This window comes from Apium graveolens, chromosome 7, assembly GCF_009905375.1.
Source record: "Apium graveolens cultivar Ventura chromosome 7, ASM990537v1, whole genome shotgun sequence".
In the NCBI taxonomy this organism is placed as follows: Eukaryota; Viridiplantae; Streptophyta; class Magnoliopsida; order Apiales; family Apiaceae; genus Apium; species Apium graveolens.
The window spans coordinates 188784062-188802427 of NC_133653.1; the positions used below are offsets into that span (position 1 = coordinate 188784062).

Sequence of the window (18366 nt, forward strand, 5' to 3'; positions counted from 1 at the left end):
GTATGAGATATGAAAAGTAAGGAAACCGAGTCTTAAACACGTTAAGATTTGGGGATGTCCAGCTTATGTCAAGTAAGTTGACCCAGATAAGTTGGAATATCGATCCGTAAAATGTAGTTTTGTGGGATATCCTAAAGAGACTTTAGGGTATTACTTTTACACCGATCATCGGGTGTTTGTCTCCAGACATGCTACCTTCTTGGAAAAGGAGTTTATCCTTGAAGGAAATAGTGGGAGCAAAATTGAACTTGATGAAGTTCAAGAAGCACAAACTACTATAGATCGAGTGGAAACACCTGTTCTGACTGAACAACCTTTTGTGAAACAGCCCATTCATAGATCAGGGAGAGTGTCTTGCCAACCTGAAAGGTAATATGGCCTTGTCATTAAGGATGACAATGAGTTATCGATCATTGATGATGACGACCCTGTGACCTATAATGAGGCTATGAGTAGTGTTGACTCAGAGAAATGGCATAGTGCCATGAAATCCGAAAAGGAATCTATGTATACGGTATACGAAAGAATGATTGGAGCAGATGGCCAGGTGGAGACCTATAAGGCCAGACTTGTGGCAAAAGTATTCAAACAAAGGCAATGGATTAACTTTGATGAAACCTTTTATCTGTAGCCCTGTTAAAATCAGTTCGGATTTTGCTTGCGATTGCTGCTTACTACGACTATGAGATCTGGCATATAGCCAGATGGTTTTCTTTCCGAGGGAAATGAAAACCTAGTGTGTAAGCTACTGCGAACCATATGTGGTTTAAAGCAAGCTTCTCGTAGATGGAATATCTGTTTTGATGAGACAATCAAAGAGTTTGATTTTATCAAAAACGTGGATGAACCATGCGTCTACAAAAGGGTTAGTGGGAGCGTGGTAACATTTCTTGTATTGTATTGAAATAGAGTTGACACACATAACAACATAGCAGACTCACTCACAAAGCTACTTTCTGAAAGTCACTTTGATTGTCATAAAGACTAGATGGGTATTAGATACCAGAGTGATTGGCTTTAGTACAAGTGGGAGATTGAAAGGAATATGTCCTAAGTCCAATCATGTATTAGGATTTAGGAATAACTTTTTATGTAATCTGTTTTGATTTCATTGATATTAATAAAAGACGTGTTTTGTTTTTATTACGGGCTCTATCTATTTAAGTGTTTGAATAAGATATACCATAGTTTAGAGTAAAGCTTTTTATGGATTATGATGAGATCATAATAGTGAGACCTAAAAGATGATAACTCTAAACTTAAATAGTTCCTGGTCGTAGGATTACTAACTGGTAATTAATAATCTGCAGAGATCGGTACATACTATGTTTGCTTCATTATGAAGGATGTCTGTTCTCATAGACATTTATGTGGTGACACTATAGCTAGTATGTAGGTGCTTATTATAGAATAAGTTCACTGAATATGACTCGCACAACTGAACAACTGATGGAGTTCACTCACGTGTCAGCAGTTGTTCACATAATGATAGTTGTACAAGTATCCTTAGATTTGAGGTCATCATAGTCATCTTGTGTACACTGAACTATGCTTTGGTTTAGTTCTTAGTCTCTAGGGACAATTATTAGGGCTCTACTGGGTATAGGAATTTGTACACGAAGATAGTGTATGATCAATAAAGGATCTACCCCTTTCAGTGAAGGAAGCGAATGTTCAAGGCTGATCCACTTATGCTAGTTCAGGAATCTCTGGCCAGAATAAATGAAATTAGAAAGGAGTTTCTAATTTGCATAGAACTACGCATAGTAAATGGTAAGCAAGTGATTAAATTAGATAGGCTTGACACGAGATCCATGCCTTGTATTTAATCGGGACATTGTAGGGTAGAAGGAGTTTATTGTACGGTAACTATTCACTGAATAGGTTCTTGGTATTCTAAGCAGTGAATTCATATTATCCGGATAGTCACGATATGCTGAGAAGTATCCCTCACGATGTAGAATAAATATGATTAATTAATTAATCATATTTAATAAATTAGAGAATTTATATAAATAATGATAAAATAGTTTTATTATTATTTATTTCTACTACCGGCTTAATATTGAACCTACAGGGTCACACCATAAAAAGAGAATGATTTTATGGTGGAAGAATTAATTAATAATGGCTAATAATTATTTATTTGTGAAATAAGTAATTAATTGGCAAATTTAATAATTGATTAAATGAGATTTAATTGATTATAAATTAATTAAGAAAAGTTCTTAATATTATTAATTAAGGATTTGATTTTTGGAAATTAAATCAAGAGAGAGAATTATTTCTAAAGTTTTAGAAAAAGGGATTAATAATTAAAAGGTGTTTTAATTATTAATGAGAATAATAAATGGGATAATAATAATAATATTTATGGGAAAATTTCAGCTGAAAATTTTGCCTATAAATACACTATTATAAACCCTATTTTTTTTTGAACCCCAAAATCCAAAAAGTTTGGAAAACCCAATTCTCTCCACCTCCTTAACATCGTTTTCTTGGTGGATACCGGTGGAGTGCTTCACACTTGAGGAGCAACTGCTAAGGATCTCTGATCGTTGTCTCCGAATTATTTTAAAGGTTAGATTCGATCCCTCGAATTTTTACCACAATTTATATGCTTTTATTTGGATTTTATATGTGTGAAAGTGTTTTGCCATGCCCCGCTGCGATTAAAATCCAACAGACTTGAATATTGAGAATGAAAGCAGCTGGACATTTATATCTGATAGGCAGAAAGGCTTGATTAATGCCTTGGAAAATATTGTGCCTAATGCAGAACATAGGTTATGTGTTATGTACTTGTACAGAAACATGTGGAAAGAACACAAAGGCATTGGTGTCAGGATGCTTCTCTGGAAAGCAGCTAGGGCTACAACTGAATACACATTTAAGAAGCACATGGATGAGCTGCAAAAGGTAAGTTGTTATCATTCCATGTCATTAGTCATTTGGTTATTAATCATTAGTCATACTTTCTTGAATTGTTTGCTTATTCATTATAAAATCATGTATTGGCAATTATCAAAGAAATGCTATAATTGGTTATCTGAAAAACCAAGAACTCAATGGAGTAGAAATGCCTTCAGATTGACACCTAAATCTGACCAGTTTGTAAATAACCAATGTGAGATATTTAATAGCACCATTGGAAAATATAGGGACTTGCCTATTCTGTCAATGCTACAAAGCATACATATTGATGTCATGAAAAGGATACAAAAAATGAGGGACAAGATGCTTAATAATTATGCCTTGAACCCTATTTGCCCTAATGTCATGAGAAGACTGAGTAAGTAAGTGTCTTCAACTAACTATGTTGCAGTGTCATGTTTTAAGTTTATGTGATACTAATTGTTTATGCCTAATATTTTATTTGCAGAGTTGTCGAGTTGATTAAAGGTTGTCATGTGGTATGGTCTGGAGGTGCAAAGTACCTGGTTACTTTGAGTGATGGGGGTTACCAAATGGTGGGGGACCTGGAGGCCAAAAGGTGTGCATGCAGGAAATGGGAGATCTCAGGTATACCATGTTACAATGCATGTGCTTGCATATCATGGTCTAAATAAAATTATGAGGAGTATATTCATGCTTGCTACTCAAAGGATAGTTTCCTTGCAACATACAACCACATTCTTGATCCCATTTGTGGTGAAGAAGAATGGGATGCAACAGACTACCCTAAGCCACTACCACCTGTACTTAAGATACAAACAGGAAGGCCAAAGAAATCAAGGAAGAAAATCAATGATGCAACCACCCTTGAGGCTACAAGGTTAAAGAGACAGAACACCAAAGTCAGGTGCTCTTATTGCACTGAATATTCTCACAACATGAGGACCTATCCTGCTAGGGTATGTTATTTTTTCATTATGTCAATATGATAATGTGTGCACATCAGGAGTAGTATATGAAGAGTATGTGCTTCTTATGTCCACAGACACATGACAAAGCTAATGGCTGTGAGAAGCAAGTGAAAATTAGGACCAAGAAGGCAAAGACAACTGGAGTTGGTGGTGGAAAGGAGGCTTCAAACTCCAGGACACTTGGAGAAGCCAGTCAGGGAGGCCAAGAAACTCCAAATCAAGGCATTCAGGGTGGTGAAAGGAAGACAAAAAGGTCTACTGCACTTGTGGAAAGTAGTCAAGGTGGTGTCTTCACCAATACCAACACTCAACAAGGCACAAACAATCCTCTTGATGTTCAAGCACTTGGATTCACAACTAAAGACAAGGCCAGTGTTACAAGTTTGAGGAATCTGGAGCTAGCAAGGAAGAAAAGGGAAAACAGGCTTAAGCAGAAACCTGTTTAGAAGTTGTAAAACCCCTAATGAATGTGCCTGTTCATCAACCATCTTGAGAATACAATGCTTGTTTTGATGCTAACTTTTTATTATGGTCTATATGAACCTTAGTTTGGCTCTTTTGGTATGGATGTAATAGAACCTTTGTAGTCATGACTCATGGTTATGGTCTAACCTTCTTTTGTTATGGTCAACTTTGGTATGGAACCTTATGTTACAATTTGCAATGAATTGACCTTTTTGTTTAATTTGAAAGTTAAAATTCTATTACAATACATTGTCAAATGTAGCAGTCAAATTCGAAAATGAAAGATCAGATACATTACATAGAATAACATAGTCATCATAGTACAATTCGAATACATTAAGACAATAAACATAAAACCTTAAGCATCTTCATGAACATAGCTAAAAGTCAAAATACACCAACAAAAACCTAAAACTTAAGATCTTAAGCATCTTCATCGGACTCGTAATCATCAACCACATTATCAGGCATAACTGAAGTAAGTCCAGTACTCATCATCACAGAGAAGATAATAAACATAGCAACCACCATAAAACCTTGTTTTCGCTTCAAATTAAGAGTCTCAGCTTCATGCCTTTCAATCAACATGTCCCTCCTGCGATTGTTCCTTCGAAGATCTTGAAAATGCATTTCGTGTAACTCTTCAATAGCCTCAACAGCACGAGCTCCAAGCGGTGGATCAATCCAAACAAAGTACGCACAATATTGCTGCCCACATTCGCGAAACCTCCGACCCACGCTCGCACTCCACCAACGAGTTTTAACCATACTCATTCGATAACAATCACAAGCGAGATCCAAAATGTCTTCTGTAGCTGCCATATTTCTGTTTGGATGGGATGTAATTTGGAAACTAGGTTTAGACAGATGAAGGATATACATACAGTGAAATGTTTATATGCATATACCCAATCTGACCGTTCAGAATTGAGTTTACTGAAATACTCTCACGGCGTTAATCAGATTTAACGAATTGCATTCATCTGTAACGTAAATAGAAATGTAGTATTTCAGTTGGTTGTTTTTGAACTGTAATATTACTAGTGATGTTTTCATCAAAGTGTGAGTATACAAAATGCACTTTACTCCTTATTCGGTGCAAAACTAAATTTAATTGCAAAAGAAGGTACACATTAACAATGTCTTCGTATCAATTAAATTACAATACAAAATTTCTACCTGACATGTTTTGCAATAATGTCATCAACAGGAGTCGAACTCATTTCATATTTTTCGATATATGTAAGTCAACGGTCATCCATTAATCATTATCGAGTGGGCTGCATAATTTTATTTTAATATATGTTTCATGATATTCATCCAAAAAAATACCCTTTCAACTAATAAATAAACGTATATAGTGTTAAATATATCAATTTCAAACAACATAAATTATCAACTTTTTGTGCCTCGCATAATTATTAATTACTAAAAATATCTGGTATATAAATATTTAAGAGGGATGACATAAACTATTAAAAATAATATTTAAAGATAATATTATTTGTTCAAAAATATTAGATTTTTTCCTTCAATATAAAGAATAAATAACTCTCTCCGTCAAATCTAACTATATACATTTGTGTAGAATCCGAGAGTTAAGAAAATAAAAAAAAATGATAGGAGTGTAGGAGGACTAATCAATACTTAAATTTACAAATCCGGAGAAAATAGTAATTAGTACATTATTTTCAATTATAAAAAAATTACTATTTTTGAATAAAATGTAATAGACCGGGAATGACAATTTGAAATGAAAAAGGCAAATAAACGTAAAATGTTGGCCGGAAACTTCACTATTTTTGAATAAAACATAAAAGACCTGAGAAGGACATTTTCATCATCATTTTTAACAAATTCATAATAACAGATATCGATATACTTCAAATCAATAAAAGCCCATGATTATTTTTTTTTTAAAAAAAATAATCTATTTCAACGTCATGTTATACAGGTCTTCACTATTAATATGCAATTTCAGTAACACTACATAAGCCATAAAAGTTCATAAAATTTGTAAAAGTAATTAAAAATCTTAATATAATATAACTCCGCTAGTCTACCATTTATAAGTCAAATTTTAATTTTTTTTATGAAATTGAAAGTTTATAGTAAAACAAATTATAATTATGCCAACGAATCTAACTCAATTTCAAAGCAAAGACGAAAAAGATTGAACACACCTCTGACACAGATTTCAAAGTGGAATACCTTAACTAGAACCTTGGGCAGTAGTTTGATGTCAGACACCAAAGTTATCTAGAATTCTAGATATAAGAAACATTCTGAAACAACCCATACAGAGTAATTCCATACTTTATAATAAGAACAGAAATATAAAAACTTTTCATGCTTATATATAATATAGCTCTTGAGCTTCATAATAATTTTGGATGAAACATTACAAAATTTGGTATTTACAAATTAACTTCAAGCTATTTAAATTAGATCCCTAAGATTAGCAGATGCAAAAGCTCAAATTCCATGTCAAGTACCAAATACAGAAATCTGGCGGAGGAAATTCACCAGTAGATAATTTACGGAAATGACCATTTCTCTAAAGTTTTTACTGACAGACAACTTCACAGCTTTTACCAATGAAATCAACTCCAGTATCTCTGAAATTTGGGAAAGCACGACAATACAATATCTATTAATCCTCCCAGCAAATTTGGATTTTGAATTTTTACAAAGCAATAATGATATAACTATACTTACCCAGAACTAATCTCAACTGGATATAAGGGATGCTTGTCCGAATTCTTGACAGCGTAACCTTCACAATAGAATCTGAGAACATAAAACAATATATTATTATAATCATGGCATTTCGACCTGATCAGTTGACAAAATTTAGCATTAATAAGATGATGCCTGATGGAAGCCATAATTAATGTTGCATATTGCCACACTTTACAGCTTCATATTTTATGTATGTAGTCAATTTACTTGAGCTTTTACCATTTTCAGGATTATACTTTGGAGAGAGACCGCGTAATGCATATTTAGCATAATAAAGTAGGCGGATTTGTTGCGAAGAGCCCAACTTAGTAACTAGGGACTTGAGAAGCTCACTGAAAACATATAGCAAGAAAACAATTAGAAAAAGGTAGATCAAGTAATGGTTTGATGGTAAAACCAGCCAATATATATATATATATTACACCCTCCATCTATAGGAAGAATCTCATTCAAAGTGCGGGTAGGGTTAAAAGAAATCTAACAGGGTCCACCAACTGAGGGTAAAAAGTTCAGTGCTTACTCGGTGCGCAACAAAGTTAGAAACTCCGAGGGGACAGATTCCATGAATGAAGAATAATCCTCCACTTTTAATGACTTCAGTTCCTGCCTCAGATTCTTCTTCTCATCAACCGACATTGCTTCCCCAAGAGCTGATTTACTGCCAACGTCAACAAAGAAGGGTACCTTAGTATTATACATGCTTAAAGCTATGAATACTAGCATAATGTCTTAATTACATCAGTAATTAACTGCAATCATTGGTTCATTCAACTGCAGGAATATATTGGATAGTGAACCATGTCGCAAGTATGCTCATTTAATATATGATAAATGGAAATTCTTCAAACTTACAAGACGATAACCAATACCTAAATCAATAACCTCACAATAAAAACAAACAACTGATAAATTTATATCATTGACAGGGTTCAGCACAGAACAATTATATTGAGAAACTCTTCGCTGGTTGAGTCTTAAAAATTTATCTTTAAGACTTTAACCATTGAACATCCCGATAATAAAGTTGTTCTAGATAAAAGAAGCATTCACCTGTCAATCGTTCTTCCAGTAAATATGAGGGGAAAGTATCTCGCGTACTTTCCAACACCATACTGTTCTCCGAGCTGCAGTATTTTATTTGAATCAAGAAGAATCAAAGCTTTCCAAAGTTGGCAGTATCTTACTCGAAAGTCTTCATCCAATTCTTTATAGACACCATGATCAAGAAGCACTGCATCATGTACCAACGTCTATAGAGTTCAATATATATATTAAGAGAGTGATAATCACACAAAAATTTTAAATACCCACATGCTAAAGGCATATGGAGGACATACCTAAAGAAAACCCATGTTGTCCTTCCGGAGAAACTAATATATTACCAGGATGCGGATCTCCATGGAGGAATCCATGGACAAAAATCATCTCAGCAAATACCTCCACCAAAGCTTTTGCCACCTACAACAGAACTAGCACATGTTAGAAGAAAGACAAAATTCCCTTGTACTTAATTTGACTAATGACGGAAGCCTGTTAGATGCAGGAATTGCATGACCAGAGAAAAGTTCGGGCCTATCTGTGTATTCACTTCCATAAAACCATTATTAGCAGTAAAATGAGGAAAAAAAAGAGATAATTATAAATAAAATTGCATGGTATTAAAATATTGTTTGTTATGAAAGCAAATGGAGATTATTTCTGAATCAGATAACAGACCGTGATTGGATTAATTTCCATTTTCTTCAGAAAATCCAAGTCGTCAACCTGAAAGCTAACAACAGGTTAGTTATCAGCAAAAGCATGAACATGTTAAAAAGTGATAGGATTAAACGAGAGAAATAAATAGAATACTAATATATATAATTTCTCAGAAAGTTACTTTCAGACCTCCAAGTAAATACAGTTCACAAAAGAATGAATTGACCCGGACAAGTAATAAGATGTAAATTTCTAAGGAGTAAATGAATCACATATATCGGAACTTAGAGACCTAACTAGTGCCCCAACAGCAACACACAAGATTTTGTGCAGTTGTGTATTAGAAATCCATTCTACTAATATATGCAAATGCAATTATTATTAAATATATGTTTCAAGCCTATACTGTTAAACTATATAAACTATCACACTTAATATGGCTAGACCTTAATACATCAAAAGGTTTGGGGAAGAAAAGAAATCCTCGATTGACTTCAAAAGTAAAACAGGCATCAAAGGATTTCACTGATTACTGCAGGTCCAACAATACTAGTGCTGATACTTAAAGAAGTAAGACTAATATTGGTTTAAGTCAGCATGTAAGATTCAAAAAGGAAAATTCTAATAAATCCATTCTCAAAATGCTTTCAAAAATAAGGATTGCCATCACTAATCGTTTTACTTTTTCTTTCCTTGGATCCAAATGAGTCACAAGGGTGCTAGAAATTACAAAGGAGAGGGGGATCAAACCCGTGGCCGAACGTATACAGGACCTTAGCCTTCACCACTAGGCTAGGACCTCAATATCTATTCTCCACTAATTTTAAAATAGCAAGGCTAACCAAACACGTGTACTGATCACATTAGTGTCATCACATTAATGTCAGTTTCATTAGATATATTAACTCAATATCCTTTTATATTAGATTATATTTCTTGTGTACTGAAAAATGAAGATTTTTTATGACACATTTTAGCTTCATTATCTTAGTGCTAATATGTAGTTATGTACTTGATTATTATTCACTTTATATGATCTGTCAAGTGGCTTACTTGATTGTGCGGTTATTACGAAGATTATCAGTATTTGCTCAATGAATGAAGAATAATTGCATTTTAAGTGAAGGTGTAATGACAAGTCATGAGGATTGCGGCAAAACAAACAAGATTACTCTCATAATGCAAAGTCAATCAAGCACAGAAAACACTATCATTGTAGTTATACAAATTAATCTTTGTATTAAAATTTTCTACTATTCTTTTTTAGTATATATAAGAAATAGGTCTCTTGTGAAACCATGTTTTCGTTATAGCACAATCATCTATTTTATTACTTGTAGTCAAAGCTATATTTTTAATACAAGTTCAACTTCATCTTCCTCTTGGTACGAGTATCTCATATATTTTTATTATTCTTGTCTTGAAAATGCTTCGCTACCTCTTGAAGCTGTAGTCGGCTGAATAGACATGAATTGCATGGCATACATGTTATTTGATTGTGTGGTTTGTATGAAATTACTCTTAAAGTTCATATTTTGGTGATAACTAATAAATCATATATGTCATAGATAGACATGTACATCATGATATTCATATTTCAACATATCCCTTGAAAAAAGCGAGTTAGCCTAGCATCATCATAAATATTTGAAACACTAATACATAGATGAAGATGAAGACAAAGTTGAACTTCTATTTATAAAAGCTTCGAGTACTAAAAAGAAAAGAGAAAACAAATATAACAGAGAGAAAGTGTTTGTGCATACTACTCTATAAAAAAGATACCATCACAACCATAGGTATTGTGGCAAATCAAACAAGAATAAGTAAGAATACAAGTCAATCAAGAACATAAACATTATATTCAACATTTTTATGATAAAAAACTTTGTAATAAATTTTCCTTGTATTATTTTTAGTATAAATAGTGAGATAAGTCTCTAGTACAAACACATTTAATCTCTAGCATAATTATATCTCTTTTTCCCTTGTACTTAAAAATATGTTTAGAATAAAAGTATAAGTTCATCTTCATCTAGATATGAATATTTAACATATTTATATCACAATGCGATAAATTAATTTTGTAACTGATTTCATACCAGCCAAGGAGTTCGTATAGTTAGAATCCAAATAATTTAAAGAGATATTTAATCAGTAAATATTTGTATAAAGATATATTTATGACTTTTAAATGAAGTTTGATTTGAAAATATTGGACGTCTCTATTTCAAATATTTATGCGTAAAATTGTTAATAAAGATTAAAGAAATTTAATACACCATGACTCATCATTGAGCCAATGAAATATGTCCTTTAGATCTCTTTATCATTTTTATACTCTAAGTCTTAGTTTGTTTAGTTATTAGTTACTTTACATATATTAACAACTCAATCCGCTTTCTTTGTATTTCATTGCCTTTGTATCATGTCCCCGTACACTAGCGATTTTTTTAATACTTTACTCCTCAACACTTCTATATATTCACCAAAAAATGAAGCTATTCCATGTGCAAAAAAAAAATTAATAAAAATTATTAAAATTCATTATGATAAGCGCTACTCTAAGTGTTTCTTTAGATATATTACAAATAATGATGAACAAAAATCGCAAACATGCATCACTCTTCACGATTTCTTACTATTGTGTCCAAACATCAATATGAATTAACATGACCTTTATTGCATCATTATTCTAAACACAAGAAACAATAGATCACATACAAGTGATAGCTTATTGTGGGATAAGTAAAGATATGGATTGAACAAAAGCAACGTTGAATTTTGCAATACAAATTAATAAAAACACCAAAAAATTCTTGAGGCCTGATCTATTTAAGGAACAATCATTATGCAATAGAAAAAGCAAAATAACCCCTTGTAGCTTCATTGTTCTTAAGATAGACCCTACAGGTGGAGAAATAAACATAACAATTTTGGCATATATAACAGAAAAAATATTAGTGATAATGCCAACTTCAAGCAATATCGATGCAACATGTAGCAACCATGATTGCACTCTCATAATGGTTTATTATTAATAACATGCACACTTGGCAAGAAAATGGGCAGATGTTTGCGTCACACAGAACAAAACAGGGGTATTATGATTTTGTCGAGTGGACAAGTACTTCATCCAAAATGAAGAAAACCACATACAATAAAAAAGGAATGCAGAGGAAGAAATTATATAGTATAATAGAAATGTCATATCTCTTTACAAATAGTTTGGCTTCAGTGCAGCCATCCTCAAATCTTTTAAAACTAGAGAGATGAGTAAACTATTCAAAAGAGATACATAACATGACAGCAGAGTAATAAACACACCTTCCCACCACTACAGAATTGCATTGTCAACACTTGGTTTGTCGTGAACTCCTGGAGTGACATTACTATTAGCTTCAAGGCAAATTACAAATGCAAGAATGCATAAGTTATATATCAACAAATGTTAAGGGTATATAAGGTACCCAAAAGATAAATGGAACTTTGACGATGTTGTTGTCTCGAAAGTTCCTCGCAGTTCTCTCCGAATTCTTTGCCTCCTGATTAAAATCTGTAGTCATAATCCCAATTTTATTCACAAAACCCACATCTAAAAAAAATACTGCTGTATAACTGATTGATAATCACTTCGTCACTTACCTAGTTCCATAGCAATATTCTTTGTAAATTCTGATATCATCCACTCAAATCTATATTCAGGAAAAAGCTGTACAAAGAGAAAGGAAAAATTACATTAATTAATTTTATAAAAAAGAAAAAGACATCCAAGTATAATACAGATACTGGAGGTACATTAGCAATATAACAGTTCCAAATTTAAAGTCGTACAGTACAAACTACAAAGCATTAGCCACACGAGGTGATGTTGCAAGAAAATTAAAATGAATAACAAATAAGCACACCACCGATTCTCTCAAGTCTCAAAAGCCTTACACTCAAAGTTTGTGGCCCCATGTTGTCACCATTTTAAAGGTAGTAGTTTAACAGTTTTTTTAGCAACCTAAATCTTTTACTGAAGTATGGAACATGTGAAAAGAAACAGACTAGCAAGATACTGTTTATGAATCTATAGCCTATAGAATAGCCTGCACTATATATTACCTAATAAAGCAACACATGTTCCGGTGCTGTTAATATCACTAATACCTCCAAATTAAAATTATAAGTTTATGACCATAGCCAGAAAGGACTAGAAACTGTAGAAAGCGATTCACTTAAATACCAGTGAGACGGATTTCGAGAGAAATGACATGGTTGCCAGGTCAAATTTCATCTGCTGCTCCAACCCAGGATACTGAACCTGTGAATTGTTAGGGACAACAACTGTTAAGCTGTCAACAAACAAGTACAGTTTCATACTCCCTGTGTGTACCAGGTTAAACAATTTTACAGTACACGAACCGATAAGTCATACTTCATACTCGGTCATACTTATCCTAGATTAGTCAACTTATTAATTTGTACTAACTCCTAAGTCGTCTGAGAATGTAGCATTATATGGTTTACCAACATGCAAATGAGAATTTGAAGATATAACGCCTACAGGTTAGAAACAGTTAAAACTATTGTACACAAACTTGAAACTATTGCTGCTGTTGATATACTCCAGCATTTGACATACCACTAGTCAGTAACATGAATTATGAGAAGTTGATTTTCAAATTATTTGTTACAACACAAATTTTATTACCGACTAGTCTCACTCTCAATAAAAGCTCAAAGCATTCGAATTACATGATAATAAAACATGTTATTAATAATTCTTTGTGGTAGTTCCTATAGCCCAATGTCTTTTAAAATTTTCCAAAAAATGATCTCAACAGTCAGAGGTCACTACAAAAGCAACCTTACGTCTACTCCTGTGCACACCTTGCTGCTTTCAAGTGGGGTATATACAGTATGTTTGAGTATATTTAGTTTATTACAATTTCTGGATTACTTAAATTTAACTGTTACTTATTTGAATTTCAAAATTTAATAAAAAAACTGTAATAAGTAATAACTCAGTCTCTGTAGCATCGAGATGTACTTGACTAGTTGACTGGTATTTAATTGGAAAACTTGCGAAGTTCATAAGCATTCATATCAACAGGTAGGAATAGCATATCATGCTTTGCTAATTAGGATACTACTACACTGATGTATCTACTGAATCTTTCTTAGGAATACAAACGATAAGCTAGAAAAAGAGGAACTGTCGCACGAATGAAAATTTACAAACCTTCACTGCTACTTCCTGCTGGTCCTTCAGTACAGCACGGTGTACTTGAGCAATTGATGCAGCAGCAATTGGTTGTTCATCCAGCGACACAAATCTGTTTGATAACAACATGTGGTATATCCCCCAGGCCCCATAAAACACATTTAGTAAGAAATTTTGGCCTTCCAATAAGACTTCAAGTATTATTTGACACGGCAAGCAATGATGCCAGAGTGACTTCAAGAGGTATTACATTATGTAAAGGTCCACTAAACAAGATAGAGGTGGGGGAATTTCTTATACACTTTCCATCTTAGAAGAAATATAGTAAAAAGTCAAATTTCTTGCACAAGGTGTAGTGTAATCCAGATGAAGTTTACAATATAAAAGAAGAATATTATTTAAACTAATGTATTACTCTAGTGGTAAAGGTCTATCTTCTTCCCTTGACAAGGTCCTCCTCTTTTACAGTACTGTTTACACTATTTTCTTTAAAAAAACTAATGCTTTGACGAGATAAGGAAATTGATCCACATAAAAAAAACTGTAGTAAGATACCTCTAGAAATATATGCTTGCACGGTGCTCAAAAACAGTAAAAAATATTTCATACAGAATAGAGAAGTGCTTTGTTGTCAGTATCTGGATTTGTCATGTGGTGCGTAACTAGGACAAGTAATGAGCAATATACTGGAACGGTATTACCTGAAATATAATATTCAACATGTGGTTCAAGGGAAATCGTTTAGTGTAAAATATAAAGTTTAGATTTGGGACTTAAATTTGCATCCTTTTTTAAAAAACATTCAGTTGACGCTGGACACAGTGGCAGACTTGCAAAGCAATAATGGAAATGGATTTGTTATACTATGCAACAGACACATTGATAGCCACACAATACTAGTGGAACCGAAAGGCTTGCACAAATTGCGGCAAAGTCATATTCTGCTATACAAGGAATTTTTGTTGCCCATGTAAGTAGCATCATTCTGACCCTAAGACTATACAATTTTTGTTCAATTTCAGGTATACATTTGCCCCGGAACCTAAATTTTATTAAACAAATGAGATCTGGAGCAATACTTTGGATTAAGGACAACGCATGCCCATTCTAACAGAACCGCTGCTGTGTTACTAATTGCTTACATATCAAGGATCAGACTTTAGAAGCCAAACTAGAGTTGGAATAGTGAAGCCTGCTAACAAAATAGTCTGACATTCTTTGAATCATTTCCTCTATTCCTCATAGTTACCAACCAGTTCTGTCCTACCCACACACAGTAAAAAAAAATAAAAATTAAAGCTTGGAGGACAGTACCAAAAACACTCCTCAACACCTCAGGCGTTGTCTTTAAAGTTGGCATCTGCCCTTTACATAATATTTGCAAGTAAGACAATCTTCCAGACTTGTAGTGCAGGTCCTCTAGGTTTTATGTAATATCAGACAGAGAAGACTAGTAGCAAAAAAAGAGTACAAAAGAGCAGGTTTCTTCAAATAGAATTAAATGAGGCAATGAATTTTCAAATGCAGAGATTGACAGAAGATATATAGTAAGCATACTCTGCAACATATAAAATGAGAACTGGAACTTTAATTCATCCATAGTGACTCACATATCTGATAAATTTGGTCCCAGATTGCTGATTAGCACGTCTTTTATTTCTTTAAAGTGACAAGGAACTGCCTAAGCCATCGCTAACCATGTATTAGTATAAGATTTGAAAAATATAAGAATGTCTAAGATGCAACATAAATGTGCAACTGGAGCAAATATAAATGAAATATCACAGGCCAAACCTTATCTTGTAGTGGTGAAAGAGTCACTGAGTATTCCTTAGGAATTTTCCGCAATGCTGCAGCAAACTGGGCAGCTTTCACGTAGAAACCTTTGTTAGCTTCACATAAGTTCAGCACTCTCTTAGCTGAGCGTAGATGAACCTGCCAATAGATCCAATATTATATATAATTTAAGATCTTACTTTAAAAATGTTAATATTATTATTGATCTAAGCCAGATCAAATATCTGACCACCAAATTTTTAATGTTTCGGCTTCAATAGTACAGCATGGAAACAAACTGTATATGTTTTTGTGGTCTCTATACATAAGAGGACCAAAAAATAAAAGTGAGACAGTTGTGTGTATGTGTTCTACTCCAGTTAATCAACATGTTAAGAGCTAAATAGCTTCTTCACACAAGGGGTATGAACCTAATATTGACTGCATACATGCAGGACTAGAAACTGACATCGAAAGACAAAGATATACATAATCTTTTATGCACGAGACCTGGTAAGGGTATAATAAAGACTATTTAACTGTTTAACATAAGGTAAGTAGCCTTCAAACTGACTATAATCTCATTATTTCATTCACGACTCACTGCTACTAACATCAAGATAGAAATACACTACTACTTCAGGAACCACATAACATAATTAAGCTATATCATAAAGGTCGGTAAGAGTATTGTACCATAGATAACTATTCTGTAGAGTTCATTAATGTATGCGCTATTAGTTTACCCCTATCTGAACTATCAGTCTTAACTCGGGAGGATGAATAGGTAATAGACACAAAACCATCCATTCTCGGTCTATATTTGTTCCAATAAAATGCTTTTCCAATTACAGACGTCTAACAAACAATCATTTCATCTTCCAACTTTACGATCTTCTCACTCATTCCCTAAAGTCAATTACATCCTTTGCGCAGAAAAAATCACACATCATCAGTTTTTTTATTCGAGATTTCAACAGATCACGTATAAATCGAATACATTATATATGATCCCGGACAGAAGGTTTTAGCCTAAATACAAAACTTTAAATACGAAATCAAAAGTCATTATCAAAAATCTTTAATTTTATGCAACACAAACCTCAGATAATACATTACTATACTCATCCGAATTGACCGACAATCCATATAACGAATACTTATAATCCACAACACTCGAAGCAATCTGCATCACAAAATCACAACTAAATTAATCAAAAATTAAGAATAATTTAAATTTAAACAAGTAAAAAGAAATAAATTTACAGTGCAAACAGCGCGAGACGAGCGAACGACGCCGTTAAGCACAGCTTTAACGTCGGTGGTGAGAAAATTAGGGTTTAGTGAATGGACGGTAAAGACGGTGGCTACTCCGGCACCGGTGAGGAGATAAAAGGAATTTACAACAGCAGATTTGGCGGGAAACTTGGACATTCGCGCCATTTTCTGGCTTCCACCAGTCCAAAGGCAGTTAGGTTAGGTATTTGAAAACGGAGAGAAACCCTGAAGAATTGGGGAAAGCTTATATATTTTTTTGGTAAAATGTTCTTTCTATTTTGTAAAAATAGTAACTTACTTTAATAATATTATAATATTATGGGATTACGCATATTAATATACGCCCCAAATTAAAATTTGTTATGTATCGTAGACTCATATCCTATTGGAAAATATTTGAAAAATCTAACACCGCTCTATAATTTATTATCGATATAATTATATACTTTATATTTATTTATATATTTCAAAATATAAATTTGCTATTTCAAATTATTACAAGTGTAATCTTTTTGCGAAATACTTTTTAATATAAATGAGTGTGTTTTTTTAAATTTAAATTATATACATAGCTCATGAGCCTTTTATGTAAAATTGTGAATATTTGCATACGTATGGCGTTAAGTATACCTTTCATAATATAGTGATGTGATGTAGGGCTGCACATAGAATGATTTGGGTTGGTTTGACTTTTTTAACGACCTAACCCATTTAATACAGGTTATAAAAATATCAATTCATTAATTAAAAAAAATTATGAAATCTAATCCTAATAAACGTGTGATAAATTGGGCCGAATTGGATTGGGTTAATCGGTTAAGAAACAAACATGTCAAACCACCCAAGTCCAGAGAGTTCTCCACTATCATTGGAAATACAGTGAAATGGAAGCAACTATTCTTGTAAAACTAAGGGAGACTGCTGTTAGATTGTACACCTAATTACTTAAGTTCCTAAAAATTTGTATTTTGAATATTACAATAATAAGCCTGTTTGTGAAATAAAATAGTAAGTTTACATGGAATTGTACACTACAAAAACTATGTAGTGCATTCTCGCAGTTTAAGATCCTTGTGGCTTTTATTCACTCGTGTGTACATTTGTGAAACCAAAATGCAGAATACATCTAGAAACACAAAACACACATATAACATAGCACCTCCAGATTCTTGCAAAGAGCATGGCATTTTTATCAGATCATTAACTTGACAGACTATTAATCTTCCTAATAGTTGAACGTTTATGGAACCAATATTGTGAATCAATATAATTAAAATCTTCATCAACTATTTACATAGTCAGGCCAAACACATAATCCAAAATCTAATCAAA

General features: G+C 33.1%; 1 protein-coding gene across 1 annotated transcript; it reads right to left on the bottom strand.

The window, feature by feature from the left end:
- Nucleotides 1-6668: 6668 nt before the first annotated feature.
- Nucleotides 6669-17304, bottom strand: LOC141671800 (uncharacterized). The gene is made up of 16 exons (XM_074478154.1): nt 17023-17304; nt 16859-16942; nt 15775-15915; nt 15591-15661; nt 13999-14092; nt 13000-13077; nt 12417-12483; nt 12242-12327; nt 12099-12149; nt 8790-8837; nt 8411-8531; nt 8124-8304; nt 7594-7731; nt 7293-7405; nt 7050-7121; nt 6669-6949 (listed from the first exon to the last, which is right to left on the bottom strand). Exons 1-16 carry the CDS (start codon nt 17197-17199, stop codon nt 6819-6821), a joined length of 1653 nt encoding a protein of 550 aa, XP_074334255.1. The 5' UTR covers nt 17200-17304; the 3' UTR covers nt 6669-6818.
- Between the last annotated feature and the right edge of the window lie 1062 nt (nt 17305-18366).

What these genes read in the sequence shown, in the direction of transcription:
- LOC141671800 (XM_074478154.1), bottom strand. Translation starts at nt 17,199, where the DNA reads ATGGCGCGAATGTCCAAGTTTCCCGCCAAATCTGCTGTTGTAAATTCC. An exon ending in GGACCAAATTTATCAGATAT is followed by an intron (nt 14,093 to 15,590) that starts GTGAGTCACTAT and finishes GTTATCAAACAG; the next exon opens with ATTTGTGTCGCTGGATGAAC. An exon ending in CTAACTTTGTTGCGCACCGA is followed by an intron (nt 7,406 to 7,593) that starts GTAAGCACTGAA and finishes ATATGTTTTCAG; the next exon opens with TGAGCTTCTCAAGTCCCTAG.